The sequence below is a fragment of the Staurois parvus genome, unplaced genomic scaffold, assembly GCF_062004578.1.
Source record: "Staurois parvus isolate SC_StPar_1 unplaced genomic scaffold, SC_StPar_1.0 ptg000493l, whole genome shotgun sequence".
NCBI lineage: Eukaryota > Metazoa > Chordata > Amphibia > Anura > Ranidae > Staurois > Staurois parvus.
In genome coordinates, this window is record NW_028318289.1 from 48,011 (window position 1) to 66,904 (window position 18,894).

At 44.9% G+C, this 18,894-nt stretch overlaps 1 protein-coding gene across 1 annotated transcript in view; it reads left to right on the forward strand.

Annotated features, from left to right (window-relative positions):
- The window catches only part of FTSJ3 (FtsJ RNA 2'-O-methyltransferase 3), a 75,131-nt gene that overhangs the window by 22,583 nt on the left and 33,654 nt on the right, over nucleotides 1-18,894 (forward strand). The window contains exons 9-14 of the mRNA XM_089689699.1: nucleotides 4,436-4,534; nucleotides 9,264-9,364; nucleotides 9,446-9,532; nucleotides 12,720-12,845; nucleotides 14,322-14,457; nucleotides 17,697-17,899. Coding sequence (XP_089545825.1) covers nucleotides 4,436-4,534; nucleotides 9,264-9,364; nucleotides 9,446-9,532; nucleotides 12,720-12,845; nucleotides 14,322-14,457; nucleotides 17,697-17,899 — 752 coding nt within the window. The remainder of the gene's footprint in view (nucleotides 1-4,435; nucleotides 4,535-9,263; nucleotides 9,365-9,445; nucleotides 9,533-12,719; nucleotides 12,846-14,321; nucleotides 14,458-17,696; nucleotides 17,900-18,894) is intronic.

The following is an 18,894-nucleotide window of genomic DNA, read 5'->3' on the forward strand; positions in this document are numbered from 1 at the left end:
GGTAGAGTAATCGGCAGTGGAAAAACAGTAATGTTAAAGTGTTACTAAACCCACAACCGTAAAATCAGTCTGTATATGCAGTAAAGGATGCTTATTATACTCACTGTGGAACCTAAGGGGTTAATCCTCAACATTGTGTAAAAAAGCTGTTGTTCCCCTTTTATCTCCTGATAAGACCTATCGTGTGGAGTCACTCTGCACATGCATAGTTTGGTGTGTATTGCTAGAGAGGTTTTTTTTTTCTTTTTTTTTTGGGAGGTTGCATGTGATCAGCACAGGGCCAATCAGCGCTGTCCAGACAGAGATCAGGGGTTCTGCATCATCCTAGAGCAGAATGAAAGCTCCTCCTACAAGCTTTAACCAGAGCTCTGCTGGACACTGATAGAAGTCACAAGACTGCTCTAACTATTGATGAGAAAAGGTATTCAGCAGTTTATATTGACTAAAATAATTGCATTTCCATGTTGTATGTACTGTGGGAGACCGGATGTAGCGAATGCAGGGTCCTGGGAGACCGAATCTAGCGAATGTAGGGTCCTGGGAGACCGGATCTAGCGAATGCAGGGTCCTGGGAGACCGGATCTAGCGAATGCAGGGTCCTGGGAGACCGGATCTAGCGAATGCAGGGTCCTGGGAGACCGGATCTAGCAAATGCAGGGTCCTGGGAGACCGGATCTAGCGAATGCAGGGTCCTGGGAGACCGGATCTAGCGAATGCAGGGTCCTGGGAGACCGGATCTAGCGAATGCAGGGTCCTGGGAGACCGGATCTAGCGAATGCAGGGTCCTGGGAGACCGGATCTAGCGAATGCAGGGTCCTGGGAGACCGGATCTAGCGAATGCAGGGTCCGAGGTTTAGTAACACTTTAATGTGACATCACCTCCCCACCTCTCTACCTTGTTCAAGTAGAGAATGCTTTGTATTCACTGAGAAAATGCAAATTGTTCTCTGAATGGCACCTGTGCCAAGCGTGTGACCCCCTGTGTTCAAGCAGCAGGGCAGCACTTGGCACGGGACCCAGAAGCTAGAGGCAATAATTGTAGTAGCTGTGCCTACTACAGTGATTTCCAGCTTCCGTGAGGATTGGCCAGGTATGGCACATACACACTTGCATTGGTCCCATACAATTGCTCATTCCTAAACTTCCGCTCTAACCATTTGACCTCTGGATGGTTTTACCCCTTCATGACCAGGTGCTACTTTAACTGGTAGTGTGCGATCATGCAACACTGTAAGCAAATGAAATTTATGTAATTTTTTTCACACAAATAGAGCTTTATTTTGGTATTATTTGATCACCACTGGGTTTTTATATTTTCAGCACATAAACGGAAAAAAACCCGAAAATTAAAAAAAAAAAGATATCTTCTGTTTTGCTTGAGGTGATTGTAGCCGTATTAGTGCATTTGCGACAGAAACAATCAAGTTCTGTCCGTGATACTTTTTTTATATTTGCACTAACATACAATTTGGAGTAGTACTGCTTAGACCTTGAAGAAGGGGACATTCCCCGAAAGCTTGTCCTCAAAATTGTATGTTAGTGCAAATAAAAAAAGTATCACGGACAGTACTCAATTGTTTCTGTAAAAAAAAAAAGAAAAGATTTTCTACTTTCTGTTAGAAAACAAACAAAAACACACACACACCAAATCACATCACATCACATGTCTTCATAAATTTAGGCCAAAATGTATTCTGCTACATGTCTTTAGTAAGAAATATAATCCCAATAAGTGTATATTATTTGGTTTTTGTGAAAGTTATAGCATCTGCAAACTATGGTATAGATACTGGAATTTACACAGATATAAATGCTACACTGTAATGGCGTTGATCAGCAACTTATAATTGGACTGTGATATGGTGGTGGGCAATCTGGCACTAACAGACACTGTCGGTGAAGGAGTTCACTGTGTGCCTAACAAGTGTATTGTGTGCTGCTTTTACTTACTAATCTGGCTGTTTTTTCTCCCTACTCTTCAGAGAGAGGAAACAGCGAGATCACTGTACACAGAACTCTGTGTGTGTGATTGGACACAGCTGATCAGCAGGTTTCTGCTGCCAAAGTCATGCTGTGTCCAATTACAGCACGGGTTGGCAAGGGGTGCGCACATGCAAGCCGGCGAGGTACATGAACGTTGCCAAGCCTGCACCTGCTGCCCACTCGCAGTATATTTACTGAGCGGTGCCTAGGGGGTTAATGTATATGTACACCCTAACCGTAATTTTTTCTTATTCCCTTTTAGTCTGTTAAATATACAACTGAAAGCATTTTGTTATGTTTTTCGATAAATGCAAAAGAAAGTACCCATTGCTTCTTGCCAGAAACCTCCTATGCTGCCATCTTATCAATTAACATTATGCTCATCTATTTTTAAGGACTACAGAACCCCATTCCCCCAATGTTATTAAGAGGAAAGGGGGATGTATTCTGTAGTCTTGTCGTGGGGTGGCAGTGCTACTTCCCCATATATAGGATACAGCGGGTGGGCATTGTCTTCCTAGCAGTGTGCTACCTGCAGGATTACCAGTGAAAATAAAAGAGTAAAAAAGTGAAAAAAGAAAATGAATGCAGCCATCACATCTGGCTCACTGGTATGGGCAATATAGAAAAATGTCCTTGGTTTTAGATGCAATCTAAAGTACAATTTCACTTTTCTACTGAAAACCCTGATATGGGTTCCCCCACCCTCTTCCTTGGTAGTATGCCTTCCCCCCCCCACACACAGCTCGTATCTACTCTCCAATGGCCAACTCTCCGTACTCCGTATGACAGTGTTTGAATCTGTTTCTTGGCCAACCTCCTGTGCTGCGGTGCTTTGAGATAAATGAGAGAGCTGTAGCAACTCTTTATTGGATGCTGCATGGTATTGAGTCCTTGCAGACATTTATTCAGAATGATCATGTGTGGGAAAACATCTTAAAGCAAAAACTTCTTTACTTGTTCTAGCTGCTGATTTTCTCCCTTCACTGATGTCATCCATCGACTGGTTCACTCAGTAGTTGTTCTGAAATAGCCTATTCATTTTCAAGTCAAACCGTTCCATCCTTTTTGGTTTCCTGTTTGTAAGACCCGCCACTGCTATGCCTCTTATTCCTCCAGACACTGGTCTTGGCACATCCCTTCTGTAGTTCTTTCTCCAGGAACAGTAGTGTATTTAGGTTTTGTGCTGCCCTAGGCAACCCAAAAATCGTCTGCCCTCACGGACACCGATCAACACCCCCCTCCCCCCCTTCCCCCACCACAGAGAGAGCCTGACATTGCTGACCAGCAACACCCCTACCCCCACCCAGGAGAGCCTTCCACTACCCTCCCTCACCTCCGGGCGATAGAGAAAAAGACACTCATCTTCACAGCTCCGGAAATCCCTGTGAACAAGAGTCAAGCTCTACATACACCTTCAAGCAGCCCACAGCCTCTCGGATCCCACCTGGTTTTCATGGTGCATGTGTCCCTTCTTTCATCCCTTCTTTTGGGGGTAGGTGCTGCCCCCCTGGAAAATGCCACCCTAGGTAAGTGCCTTGTTTGCCTTGTGGTAAACACACCCCTGTCCAGGAAACAGCTATGTAATTCAGCCCCACTTGCAGTGCTGGGTGGACTGAATCTCTCAGACATTCAACATGTACAGGCCTAGTGTACCCGCCCACATTCACTACAGTTCCCTGTGGTTGATGGGAACTGTAGTTTCCTTTTACTGCAGAGAGAGAGGAGAGGATATGATGTCTTCCCTGCTGTTACACTTCCTCCTTAGCAGAGCAGATGCTGTTACCTTTTGATTTACAGAGATGAGGGTTATGTCATGAAAATTCAATTAGACTTTTCTCCTAAATGGTAATGATTTTCTAAATTTTTATTAACTGTTTAGGGGGGTGTACTAATGTGTGGTGTTTTTTTTAGCCCATCCCAGAGTCTTCTTTAAACTATAAAATTGCATATGTGATGTAGACTTGCCATACCAGTGAGACAGGTCTCTCTGATTTTCTAAGTATCCCCTGAAACATTTGGTATGTTCCAGTTGATCTTTTTTTTTTATTAACAATTTTAATTGGTTTTCATGTAAGTATACAAACAGTATGTTTGAAAAAGATAAAACAAAAACATAACAGAATTGCAGTTGATCTTGGCAGAAGAACCATTGGATAGGCACAACTTGGATAGGGAGGCAATGTTTTTCTTTCTACAGTGAAATAATGGCAGGGTTGTCACGCTTGCTGATGCTTAGAGCCTGGCACTGATGATAGCCCAATCAGTGAATGGCCATACCTAGCGCTGTGCACAGGAGTTCAGTGATATAAAGGGTTGGGGCTGAGCTAGGGGGTCATTTGTTAATACAGCATGTTGCTCTATCTGCAGGAGCTCAGGAGGAATAATGTAAAAATGTGAGGTCTTGGAAGAAACCAGCTATAATCGAAGTTTCATTTTCTTTCCGCCACAGGCAGAAGGATACGAAGAAGGAACACTTTACCAAAAAGCAACTCTTGTGGATTTCCTCAAAGCTCCCAATCCTGTAGACTTTCTTTCCAAGCTCAGCGAGGTATGAATTTAATCATTGTATAGGTATTATGCATATTAGAATATCCAAATGGTTGGATGCAAGTTGAGACCCCGCTCACCCATGGTGGAATCTGTTCTGAGCAGCAGAGGATCAGCTCGCAGATCCCCTGCTGAGCAGAGCAGGCAGATGACAGGTCCGTGTCCGCTCCGTTTCTGAACAGTGGACACGGACAGAGGCCACTCTGCTCTGTGGGTGGCCAGGAGTAAACAGACTCTATCCATTTACACCCAACTACCCTCCAGTCCAATCTGCCTAAATGGGAGGGGACAGATCCCCCATCTTTTTTTTTTTTTTTTTTTTTTTTTTTTTTTTTACGGACCAGATTGGACCCGGAGATAGGCGGGTGTAAATGGACACAAGTCCATTTTACACTCGCCTGACTATTGGTATGAATGGACCATACAGTCAGGTCCGCCCACAAAAATGACAGGTGGACCTGATCAGATCTTCCTAAGATTGTGAATTAATTGGGGTTGCACCAGTATTGATATTAGTGCCGCTACTGAGCATTTGCTCCGATATGAATGCATGAAGGTAAAAACCTTGAGCCTTTACAACCACTTTAAGAGCAGTGCTGTTCCACACAAGGGAGTACAGGGAAACCGCATAGAGACAGGACTAGAGCAAAGGCCTTCACTTCTGCTGCTCCAGTAAGGATGTTGAAGGGCTTTAAGTTGGGACTCACAATGATCCGCCGCAAAAAGACAGCAATAACGCATAGGCGTTTTTACCGTGCTTTCTGAGCTTTTTTTTAAAGAACACGTGACTTAAAAACTGCACCAAAAACGTTTTTCAGGCGTTTGCCATTGATTTCAATGGGAAAAGGCATTTTTTTTAACTCGCCAAACATGCCCCAAAGATGCTGCAAGCAGGAGTTTTTATCTCAGTGTGAAAACATACTTAGATATACATTCACATACATAGGAAAGCATTTTTTTTTTTAGCTTTTCAGGCTTTTTTTTTTTTTTTTTTTAACGCTAAAAACTCTTCAAAAACTCCTCAGTGTGAAAGTAGCTTTAGCATTTTATGTCACAGTTGGTGATGTCAGCAGCTCTAAATATCGTAATACGAATTGGCAGGAGATATAACAGGGATCAAGACAAGTGTTCTTGGAGGTTCGAGATACTACATATGCTTTGTAAGTAGCTAAATGGCATGAACATACTGTATGTAGAACAATAAAATGGGAGTCAGTCTGGGCCCAAACTGCTTTTATGCAGGTGGCCCCATCTACATTGCTTGACCATGCAGTCATGGTAGCTGAAGGCAATATACAGTCTAGCTAAGACCTTTGCTCCATGCTAGCTAAGACTTTCCTACCTTTACACCAGAGACTTAAGCTGTTGCCAAAATTCCCAAGTGTTCCTAGGCAAGGTGGACAATGCGATTCTGAGGTGTGATCTTGATCCAAGGATTACCTGCAATCCACTACATTGTGAGCCTCTCAGGGGCCACCACTACATGAGAGATGGCCTTCCTGTATTGTGTGTAGAAACGTTGTCATGTGTTGTCTTGTCTGTCTGTGAGAATTTCAGACTTGTGTTCTTAGGAGCCTTGTGTCACTACTTCCAAAAAAACACTTTGGGATGTACAGCAGATAAAAATGTAATTCCAACTCAAAAGATTGTTGTAAAAAGAGCTGAACGCATTCCTAAGTGCAAAAATTATAACTGAAAAAATAACATTTATGGGTAATATCAGCAGAGAGTGTTGATCCAGGAAATATCCGATTGCCTTCCAGAGATCAGGAAAGATTTTTTTCCCCTGATGAAGTAGATTGGATCACACTTTGTAGGCTTTTTTTTTGCCTTCCTCTGGACAGCTGGGGTATGGAGTTCTGTATTTGGTTGTTTTTATTTTTTTTCTACTGGTTGAACTAGATGGGTTTGTGTCTTTTTCATCCTATGTAAGGCTTTGTGAAAGATGTATTTGTGAACCTGAACCTGAAGAACTGAAGAAAGCTTTGAGGTCATTTCCCTGGAAAAGGGTGTTGTGGGTGTTAGTAGATGAGTGCTTGGTGTTGGGTGATCCTGGAGAAAGCCCTGGACATGGTGTTCATATGGGAGAGCCTTCTTGCTGGGAAACCCATACTGATCACTCTAGACATACTGGGGGCCACATTCAGCCCTTTGCTTACCTTTTATCTGGCCCTTTGGGCACTATTTCATCCTCTGATACCAACAATGGGGCATAACTTCCCCCACAGACACAAATGAAGGGACACAATTCCTTCCAATGATACCAATGATGGCACGCAATTCCTCCCGATGATGGCACGCAATTCCTCCCGATGATGGCACGCAATTCCTCCCGATGATGGCACGCAATTCCTCCCGATGATGGCACGCAAGTCCTCCCGATGATGGCACGCAATTCCTCCCGATGATGGCACGCAATTCCTCCCGATGATGGCACGCAATTCCTCCCGATGATGGCACGCAATTCCTCCCGATGATGGCACGCAATTCCTCCCGATGATGGCACGCAATTCCTCCCGATGATGGCACGCAATTCCTCCCGATGATGGCACGCAATTTTTCCCGATGATGGCACGCAAGTCCTCCCGATGATGGCACGCAAGTCCTCCCGATGATGGCACGCAAGTCCTCCCGATGATGGCACGCAAGTCCTCCCGATGATGGCACGCAAGTCCTCCCGATGATGGCACGCAAGTCCTCCCGATGATGGCACGCAAGTCCTCCCGATGATGGCACGCAAGTCCTCCCGATGATGGCACGCAAGTCCTCCCGATGATGGCACGCAAGTCCTCCCGATGATGGCACGCAAGTCCTCCCGATGATGGCACGCAAGTCCTCCCGATGATGGCACGCAAGTCCTCCCGATGATGGCACGCAAGTCCTCCCGATGATGGCACGCAAGTCCTCCCGATGATGGCACGCAAGTCCTCCCGATGATGGCACGCAAGTCCTCCCGATGATGGCACGCAAGTCCTCCCGATGATGGCACGCAAGTCCTCCCGATGATGGCACGCAAGTCCTCCCGATGATGGCACGCAAGTCCTCCCGATGATGGCACGCAAGTCCTCCCGATGATGGCACGCAAGTCCTCCCGAGGATGGCACGCAAGTCCTCCCGAGGATGGCACGCAAGTCCTCCCGAGGATGGCACGCAAGTCCTCCCAAGGATGGCACACAATTCCTCCCAAGGATGGCACACAATTCCTCCCAAAGACACCAACAATGGGAGACAATGCCTCCCAATGACACCAGTGATGGAAGACATTTCCTTCCAATGACACCAACAACAGAACACAATTTCACTGACACAAAAAATGGGGCACTATTCCTCCCATGTCGGGATAATGTTAGGACCTTTTATTCTCCCAATGGCCACACTCCCAAACTGCAGCCCGGGGGCTGGATGTGTCTCTTTGCTTGCCTTTATCTGGCCCTTGGGGCACTATTTCATCCTCTTATACCAACAATGGGGCATAATTCCTCCCAATGACACCAATGATGGGACACAGTTCCTCTCAATGACACCAATGATGGGAGACATTTCCTCATGATGACACTAATGATGGGGCAAATTTTCTCCCAATGACTCCAATGATGTGGCAAAATTTCTCCCAATAACATTGACAATGGGGCAGAGTTCCTCCCACTGAGACCAACAATTGGTCGTAATTCCTCCCACTGACACCAAATATATAGTACTATTCCTTCCATGTTGGGATAATGTAAGGACCCTTTCTATTCCCTATAGTCACACTCCCAAACTGCAGCCCGGGGGCCGGATGTGGTCCTGTTCTTGCCTTTATCTGGCCCTTGGGGGACTATTTAATCCTCTGATACCAACAATGGGGCATAATCCCCCCCCCGACACAAATGAAGGGACACAATTCCTCCCAATGACACCAATGATGGGGCACAATTCCTCCCACTGACACAAAAGATGGGTCACTATTCCTCCCACTGACAGCAAAGATGAGGCATTGTCTATTCCGACTAACGTTGGGACCTTTCCTACTCCCAATGGTCACACTCCCAAACTGCGGCCCGAGGGCCGGATGCAGCCCTTTACTTGCCTTTATCTGGCCCTTTAGGCACTATTTCATCCTCTAATGCCAAGGATGGGTCATAATTCCCCCCACTGACACAAATGAAGGGGCACAATTCCTCCCAATGACACCAACAATAGAACACAATTCATTCCAATGACATCAATAATGGGACACAATTCCTACCAATGAAACCAAGAATAGGACACAATTCTTCCCAATGACACCAATGATGGGACACAATTCCTTCCAATGAAACCAAAAATGGGACACAATTCCTCCTGATGACAACGACAGGGCACAGTTCCTGACACCAACAATGGGTGCAATTCCTCCCACTGACATCATAGATGGGGCATTGTCTATTCCCACTAACGTCGGGACCTTTTCTACTTCCAATGCTCCCAATGGCCACAGTCTGGTCTTAAGGATAGTAAGCTGGCCCTTTGTTTAGAAGGTTTGGAGACCCCTGCTCTAGAGACAGGCCTGAGGTGGGTTTGATGCTGGTCACCAGTAAGATCTGGCCAAATGTGGCCTAAAATGATCATCTTGTGAACTCACCATGCTCAGGTTAAAGAATGATCTGTTGTCAAAATTCTGTTGGCATAGAAGAGTTCTTAGGAAACAGGGTGGCAATAATCATGTACTTACTGAACTGCTTACTGTTGTAGTCCTTTTTCTGCTTCAGATTGTAATAGATGACAAAGACCTTGAGAGCCATGCATCCACCACCGCTGATATCAAAGAATGCTGTAAAGATATCAAAGTCCTTGGGCGCAAGGAGCTCCGGTATTATTTTACCTGATTTACTTCCCTTTTTTGCCCCCTTTGCTTGAATCCACTTTTGAACTATACCCCTTGTTCATACAGGTCACTCTTGAGTTGGAGGTCTAAGTTGCGGAGGTCTCTTGCCAAGAAACTAAAAGAACAGTCCAAAGATTCATTGGAGGCGGTGAAGTGAGTACTTGTCTTTTATCTATTTTATGTATGCATTGCTTTTATCAGCATTAAAGCGGAGATCCACGCAAAAGGGGAAGTTCTACTTTAACCCCTTGCCTACAGGGCACTTCTACCCCCCTTCCTGCCCAGGCCAATTTCCAGCTTTCAGCTCTGTTACACTTTGAATGACAATTGCGCGGTCATGCAAAACTGGACCCATATGACATTTTTTATAATGTTTTTGTGACAGATAGAGCTTTATTTTGGTGGTATTTAATCACCTCTGGGTTTTTTATTTTTTCTTAAACCAAAAACCACAGAAAATTTTGAAAAAAAAAAACGTTTTTCTTAGTTTTTGTTGTAAAATGTTGTAAATAAGTGATTTTTCTCCTTCACTGATGTGCGCTAATGAGGCTGTAGTGATGTTCACTGATAGGCTGCACTGATGGGCACTGATGAGGCACTGGTAGGTGGCACTGATGGGCATTGACAGGCATCACTGATGGGCACTGATAGGCGGCACTGTTAGCTGGCACTGACTGGCACTGTTAGGTGGCACTGACTGGCACTGTTAGACGGCACTGATAGGCGGCACTGACTGGCACTGATAGGCGGCACTGACTGGCACTGATAGGCGGCACTGACTGGCACTGATAGGCGGCACTGACTGGCACTGATAGGCGGCACTGACTGGCACTGATAGGCGGCACTGACTGGCACTGATAGGCGGCACTGACTGGCACTGATAGGCGGCACTGACTGGCACTGATAGGCGGCACTGACTGGCACTGATAGGCGGCACTGACTGGCATTGATAAGTGGCACTGACTGGTACTGATGGGTGACACTGAAAGGCAGCTCAGATGGGCACTAATATGTGGCATTGATGTGCTCTGGTAGGCACTGAAATGTGGCACTGATGGGCACTGGCAGGTGGCATGGATGAGCACTGACAGCTGGCACTGATGGACATTGACAGGTGGCACTGCTGGGGCTACACAGATCATCAGGGCACACTGATCATCAGTGCTCTGATCTGTGTACATGTCTTCTCCGAGGGATGCCAATTACCGGCTCTCCTTTCCTCTGTCAGTGTGACAGCTCGTGAGGAGAGAAATGCCGATAACTGGCATTTCCCTGTTTACATGTGATCAGTTGTGATTGGACACAGCTGATCACATGACCAAGCTGACATCTTCGGCTCTTTCCATTGATCGGTGATCCGCTGTGTCCAAGGGACACAGCGCACCACCGATCGCTACGCTGCGCGCTCCCTGAGCCACGCATGCGTGGTTAGAATGGGAGGACGTCATATGACGTCCTCCCAGAACGAGAGAACTGCCTTGCGCCCGACATTGTACTATATGGCGGGTGGGAGGCGGTTAAGGGATCATTCCCTGCTCCCCTTTAATGATTGGCATTTTTGGGGAGCGGAGGAAAGTGGGTACTTGACTTTGACAGGTACCCGCTCCCACTTCCGCTCTAACCGCCTAGGCGATTGCAAGCGGAAGGTCCCCCCCCCCCTAGTCTTCTAGGACACTTGACAGGTTCGAGAAGACTGCGAAACCATTCACAATACACCGTGCTGCTTGCACATGCTCAGTGGGCACCTGGCTGTGCAGCCGCATGCTGTCACAGCCAGGTGCCCACACTTAAGATGTCGGGGCCAGGGAGAGAAGGCGGTCGGTGAACCTGGCTGCGGTGAGCACACCGCTGGATCGAGGGGCAGGTGAGTGGCTATTTAAGTCAGCGGCTACAGTTTTTTATTTTTTTCATCGGAGATTGGAGCTCCGCTTTAAGTAAAAATCAGTCTCACTAAGAACATGGTGGGCAGGAAGGTGGAGACCATGGAGAGTTTGACAGCGCTTTGTGTCTACCTTGTCTAATGAGAGAGCGCTTTCCATTCATCGAGAAAATGCAAAGCAATCTGAATGGTGACGAGCTTGTGTTCACAATGTAGCAGCTGCTTGGCAAAGGGACCTGGAAATTAGTGTGGATCACTGGAGTAGCAGTGTCTACTACAGTGATTTCCAACTTTTGTAGGGATCCCATGAGTATGGCAATATCCATAGATACAATGGTCCAAGCTGGTAAAATACCCAGCAAAGTATGATTCCATTTGCTCCTGCAGGGGAAAAAATTCCTCCCTGATCCCCCGAGAGGCAATCAGATATTCCCTGGATCAACTTTACATATAAATGTTAGTATCCAGTTATATTCTGTGTATCTAAGAAAGAATCCAGGACTTTTTTAAAACAATCCACTGAGCTGGCCAGAACCTACACTTTGTACAGCTGTTGATCACCGGGTCCCGGCTGGAGTTTCCCCGCCAGCAGACGGCGATCGCTGAAGAACACTGGCGGGAGAGGTCTGTATGTAAACAATACAGATCTCTCCCCTGTCAGCACCAGCATGATGCTTTGTATTGCTCTGCATAGCAGAGCAATACAAAGCAGTATGCGTACATAGTAAAGCACACACAGACAAGATAGTAAAACACAGCACACAGTTAACCCTTTGATCGCCCCAGATGTTAACTCCTTTCTTCCCAGTGTCATTAGTACAGTGTCAGTGCTTTTTATTAGCACTGATCACTGTATTAGTGATAAGTCGCTGATCGCCACTATTACTAGTATAAAATTAAAAAAAAATCCAGTATCTATACTGCCATTTGTAGATGCTATAATTTTCATGTAAACCAATTAATTTACACATATTTGGATTTTTTATTTTTAGCAAGACATGGAGCAGAATACATTTTGGCCTAAATTTATGACGAAATGATTTTTTACATTTTTTTTTACTGGACAAGTTTAATAGCAAAAAGTCAAAAATATTGTTTGTTTGTTTTTTTTTTTGCAAAAGTGCCAGTCTTTATTTGTTTATAGCGCAAAAAAATAACAAACGCAGAGGCGATCAAATACCACCAAAAGAAAGCTCCATTTGTGGGGGAAAATGACGTAAATTTTATTTGGGTGCAGTGTTGCATGACCGCGCAATTATGAATTAAAGTAACGCAGCACCATATTGAAAAAATTGGTCTGGTCAGGAAGGGGGGGGGGGGGGTAAAGCCACAGGAGGGCAAGTGGTTAAAGAAAGCAGAATTTAGAATGAGGACTTGGGTTTTTCTTGAAGGGCAATGCAGGCAGGTCTCCATTCAGATGAGAAATAAAGCCAATTGTCTAACTGTGCTTCTTGTTTTCAGTCTCAGTTCTGGTGAAGAGGAAGAAGAAGGTTCAGAAAATGAGGACAAAGCCGAGGAGGATGAGAATGAGCAGCTGGATAGGAAGTTAGCAGATCTAAAAGCCGAAGAGCTGGCGACACTCAAAAGGTTAAAAGAAAATGTTCTTTTATTGTTCGCTGGAGAACACAATGTCATTGGTTATATCCTCTCTCTATGGTGGTCACCCTTAGCCTGTCTCTCACTTATCCGAAACAAGTATTCAGCCATTGACATCCAAGTTCCTATCCTGCATATGGGTTCCACATCACTTAGTAGTGAGGTGAAGGATGATGGCTCAGAGCTGGTGTCTTTCATTTCCTTGAATTTTCCATAGCTTTAAAGCACACCTGCTATTTACAGAGAGATTTAAAGTGTTACTAAACCCACAACAGTAAAATCAGTCTGTAAATGCAGAATAGTATGCTTGTTATACTCACTGTAGAACCGAAGGGGTTAATCCTCCGCATTGTGTATAAAGGCCATTTGATCCTGTCTTCTCTGATCCTCCCCTTCTACTGTCCCTAATCCATCTGCCATAGTACAGAGCAGCAGTGGCAAGTCTGCACATGTTCTGATTGCTAGAGAGTTGTGCATGTGATTGGGACAATCAGCGCTGTCTGGGCAGAGGGTCAGGGGTCATGCAGCCTCATAGGACAGTCAGAGAGAATGAAAGCTCCTTGTACAAGATTAACCAGTGCTCTACTGCACACTGATAGAAGTCACAAGACTGCTATATACTGCTGATAAGAAAAGGTATTTGACAGTTTATTTCCATATTCTGTGTACTGCGGGAGACCAGGTATAGTGAACGCAGGGTCCGGGGAGACCGGATATAGTGAACGCGGGGTCCGGGGAGACCGGATATAGTGAACGCGGGGTCCGGGGAGACCGGATATAGTGAACGCGGGGTCCGGGGAGACCGGATATAGTGAACGCGGGGTCCGGGGAGACCGGATATAGTGAACGCGGGGTCCGGGGAGACCGGATATAGTGAACGCGGGGTCCGGGGAGACCGGATATAGTGAACGCGGGGTCCGGGGAGACCGGATATAGTGAGTGCAGGTTCCGGGGTTTTGTAACACTTTAAAGTATATGCAAATTCTAACAATGCACTTCTCCTGCTTTCCCCATTTTGGTATGTTAAATTATAAATAGAGGCAAAACTTTTTTCTTTTCTTTATACCATTGTCATTGAAAGTGAAATTTAAACAGGAATAGAGGGGAAATCTACCAAATGGGACACTGGCTCTGGTGACAACCAGGGATTTCCTCACTTTGCAGAGATTTTCTTTCACTTCCTGTTTTGTCTTTGGGACAGGAAGTGACGGGAAATTTCCCAATATAATTCTCCCCCCTATATGTAACCCTCTTGTAGCCTATCTAACATGAAATAAAAGGTTTTGCCTTTAGATCTTCTTTAAATATACCTTTTGAAAGTTTTTTTTGTTATCACTCTGAACAGTGAAAACAAATACCCATTGATCACTGTTCACCATTTTCTACAACAGCCCTCTCCTGTGTATTTTTTTTCCTTTATGTAAACGCTTAGATTATCTAAGTTTATATTTTTTATATTGATTTTAGAAAGAAGAAGCAGTTACTGAAAGCTCAGCGCAAACAAAGGCTTAGAATGGAACTGAAAATGGATCTTCCAGGTGTTTCCATAGCCGATGATGGAGAAACTGGGATGTTCTCACTTAAAACTATTGGGAAAAGCTCGGTGAGCACAAATCACAAGTTTGAAGTCCAACTCTGGGCTATTTCAGTCCAGAGCTGCCCCTCTCCCACCCAGTAAACTCTTAGGGCCAATTCACACCAATGCGTTTATCTCCATTTTAGCGCAGCTGTAAAACGCAGATCAACAGAAGGACATCTGAAAAACAATTATTACCAATGAGTCCTATGCACACCGTAACACTGCACATGCATGTCAGCGGACGTCAAAATGTATGTCAACGGACGTCAGCACACGCTAAAATGGATGAAAATGTACATGCACAAGCGCATGAGTGTGACTTGGCCCTTATTGTCACAAGATGTCCTCTTGTTGAATGACACCAGCGTCAGGAATGAGCTCTGACATGTACCGATACTACTCTGAGGTAAGGGAGGGGAATACTTTTGCTGATTATGATTCGTGATATAGCACAGACCAGTATGGACCGTTATCTGAACACTCCTGAGTACATCCCCGACCAGCATGCTCTTTATAGCTCAGAAATCATGATACCATCTTTCTCTGAATAGCTGAAAAGTAGATGCATATAAATCCGATTATATGCACTGCTATTTATTTAATCACTAGGCACTAAAGGCAGAGGTTACTGAAAAGATGTCTGTGCAAATCGCATGAAAAGTAGTGCATGTACTACTTTAGAAATTGGTACCATTTTGACCGCTGTAATTGCGGACAATAGTATGTACTTTGCAAGTCGCAACATAGCAATGTACTTTGCAAGTCGCATGGCAAGTCAAATTGCATGCCAAGTCGCACCAAGTGCGACTGAGATGTAAAACAGCTCTAGTTGGGGAAATGGTGTGAGGCTTTGGAGTCTGTATATAATAATTGTTGAATCCGTGTGTAGAAGTCAAGCTTTCCTAAAGGTAAAATGGATATTACCCAGTACTAGGCATACCCAATATAATGACCATTCTGTGTATAGGATTCATGCCTTGTGGTAATCTTGCATATCATTTTCATTTTTCAATACAGAGACCACAAGGGATATAGTGTGCCGTAAAGCAAAAAATTCTGATATTTTTAGCCTGGGTTCACATATGTGCGGTATATCGCATGTGATTCGCACAGAAACCGCACCGCATTCCTGTGCAAATTACATGCCATTTGTGTGCGATGCAAATGGAGCCATACATTTTGTATGGCTCTAATTGCACTGCACCCACACCAAAAAGGTGCAGGACCATTTTTTGGGTCCGCACTAGAATCGGATCGCATGGGTATTCACACCTATGCGATCTGATTCTGCACATAGCGTTGCATTTTGCAGACCGCTTTTGGGGTGTTGTTAACATACACGCCTACAGCGATTCGCATGAACAGGGTGCGATTCTGATGCAGTGCAGAATTGGCACTGAAAACGCTGCGAATTTCACACCACATCAGTGTGAACGAGGGCTTAAAGCTGGAGAAACTCCAGGCACATATAAAAGACACAGATTTGCAGCTTAGTTTTTTGTTAATACTGTACATGGTAAATGTACTGTACACTGCAAGTAATGTAAGTACCTGACTTTGACTTTGTAACAGCCTCTTGCAGTCTACTGAAACAACAGAGCTCAGAGTTAGGGAGGAAGACGTAGCACAAGGAGCCAATCAATTGTGTTGCTGGGCAAGGAGTGTGCTTATAGGAGGAGAGAGCAGAAGGATGAACTTTTCAGTCTATTCCTCCTTTCGCGATCCAGTCACCTGGTGAGGAAGGAGACCTGTAAGTGAAAGTGAAAATGCTGCAGGAAAAATCAGTTCCCCTCCCTTGCTAAACAGGGCTCTGCTGTATGGCAGAGATGTGTGAATCTCAGGACTGGATGGATAAAAACAAAAATCATTTGGGATGTAAAACCAATCGCATATATGTGTAATAAGCTGTTTTCCTTGCATTCAGCTTTCATTTTTGTTATGTTGCTGCTTTAATCTGAGATTACTAATTGGTTTATTTTATTGCACTTAAAGTGGAGTTCCAGTCGCACTGTAAAAAAATAAAGTCAGCAGCTACAAAAACTGTACCAGCTGATTTTTAAAAAACAGCCACTTACCTGTCCCTTGGTCCCGCGGTGCCCCCACCGCAGCCTGTTTCACCAGCTGTCTGGTGTCTTCACAGCTGGGTGCCCACTGCGCATACACGAGTAGTGCTGCACTTTGTGAATGGTCCCGTAGTCTTCAGGGACCTCTCATGTGACCCAAAAGACTACGGGGAGGGCACCGTCCACTTCCGATCGCCTAGGCCAGTGGTGGGCAACCTTTTTTTTTCAATTGGGCCAAATCTCGCCAAAACCACGATTGAAATTTATTTTGAGAGCCACATTTTTAAAACTGAAAATACATGGGATGGTACACTGTTTTTAGTTTCAATAAGTTTTTATAGTAATTCATCCCCCATATAGTAATTCATCCCCCATATAGTAATTCATCCCCCATATAGTAATTCATCCCCCATAGTAATTCATCCCTCATATAGTAATTCATCCCCCATATAGTAATTCATCCCCCATAGTAATTCATCCCCCATATAGTAATTCATCCCCCATATAGTAATTCATCCCCCATATAGTAATTCGTCCCCCATATAGTAATTCGTCCCCCATATAGTAATTCGTCCCTCATATAGTAGTAGTAAGTAAGTAGCAAGTAGTAAGCCAAGTCCCCCCTGTGTCAATTCACTTACCTTTGCTCCGCGCGTTCCTCTCTCCGTGTTCCCGCGCCGTTCTGGTCTTCAGGGCGGACTGTGAGAGGAGCCTAGCTCCTCTCACGTTTGTCACGCTGCCCCGCCTACACACATCCTGACAGCCAATCGCTGGCTATCAGGATGTGAGTGGCAGCGAGACTGGCCAATCATTGCATTTGAGCGCTCTGCCCTGGCTGTTTTTTTTTTTTTTGGATCACGCTGCAGAGTCCCTGCCGCCCGAGAGGAGGAAGGGGAGCTGGCGCTCGGCACACAAGAGCCGCATTAAAGCGTGTAAAGAGCCGCATGTGGCTCGCGAGCCACGGCTTGCCGACCACTGGCCTAGGCGATCGCAAAGAAAGTGGGAGCGAGTACCTTTCAATTTAAGGACCCGCTCCACCCCTCCTCCCCACCTCACTTCCCAAAGGTGCCAGTCCTTAATGGGGAACGGGGGACCAGTCTTTAAAACGGAACTTTCCCTTGTGGGTGGAGCTCCGTTATAAGCATTACCTTTGCTTATTGAATAAGAGGCCTAACAGCTATGCCCTCTTCTTTTTTTTAGCTTTTGCAGACGTTGTCACATGGAGACATGTCTGCTGCAGATGCCCTTGTGTCAGACTCCGCCCATGACGATGGAGATGTTGTTTTGTCAGACGATGAGAACCTGGAGGATGACGAGATATCCCTTGCCAGCGATCTGGATGAGGATGACGTGGAGGAAGTGAGAGATCAAGAGAAAAATTTGAAGAATAAACCAAGGAAAAGGTTAGATGTGCCTCCTCAATTTTTTGTATATGTACTATTTTTCCTCTTATAAATGTAAAATATATGTACCAGAGTTAGTCTAGTATATCTGCATGTTTATTTTCAGTGATATTAACCCCATCCCACTGACAGTACGCATATATGTGGCCCCACTGGACTGGGATTTTTTCCGTGGGGCTGCATAAATGTTTATCTGTCTTTGTGCTAGGAAGCACGCCGCATGGCATTTCCCCAGTACAGAGATGGGTCCCATACTAACGATCGGGATCCAGGTCACCTGGTTGCAGTGATCAATCACTGTGAAGCCCGCTCCTGTATTTTCTCTTTCTGAATGGAGGAGAGCGCTACATTGTAGCTCTATCTTTCCTTGCAGAGAGAAAAAGCAGCTGTGTGCAAAAAAAACAAAACAAAAAATAATATAAAAGAGAAAATACCTAAATCAAAGTTTAACCTAAGTCAGTGCCAGGGTTAGTGTTTGTGTCAGAGGTAATGAACACTATGTTTTGGACAAGATTTAAAAAAAAAAAATGTTTAAATTCATGTGTAGGATAAAAAGAGGTAGGTATAAAAAAAAGGCAGGTATAAATAAAAAAGGATAACAAAAAGGTAGGATAACAAAAGGCAAAATGCGCACTATTGTTTCTGTACCGTACTCCGGGTACAACCAACAACTAACACACACCTATGTGGTATCGCTGCGATCATCAGGAGCAGGAGAAATTATTTGGGTTGTTCTTTGGTGGTAGGTTATGGTAGTAGCAAGAAATGTACAGTTAAATTTAGAAAAAAATTTTTTTTTTACTATTTTTGGTCAATTTTCCTTTGATAATAGTAAAAAAAAAAAAACAGGAGATATCCATTACCATTTATCACCAAAGAAAAGCCCAATTTGTGCATCCAGGTGGGTTATACCTTGTTTTTTTCCAGGACAAAGTAGTTTTGATATGTATGGTTTTGCTAAGATTTGTTTTGCCCTCAGGCATGAATGGGTAAAG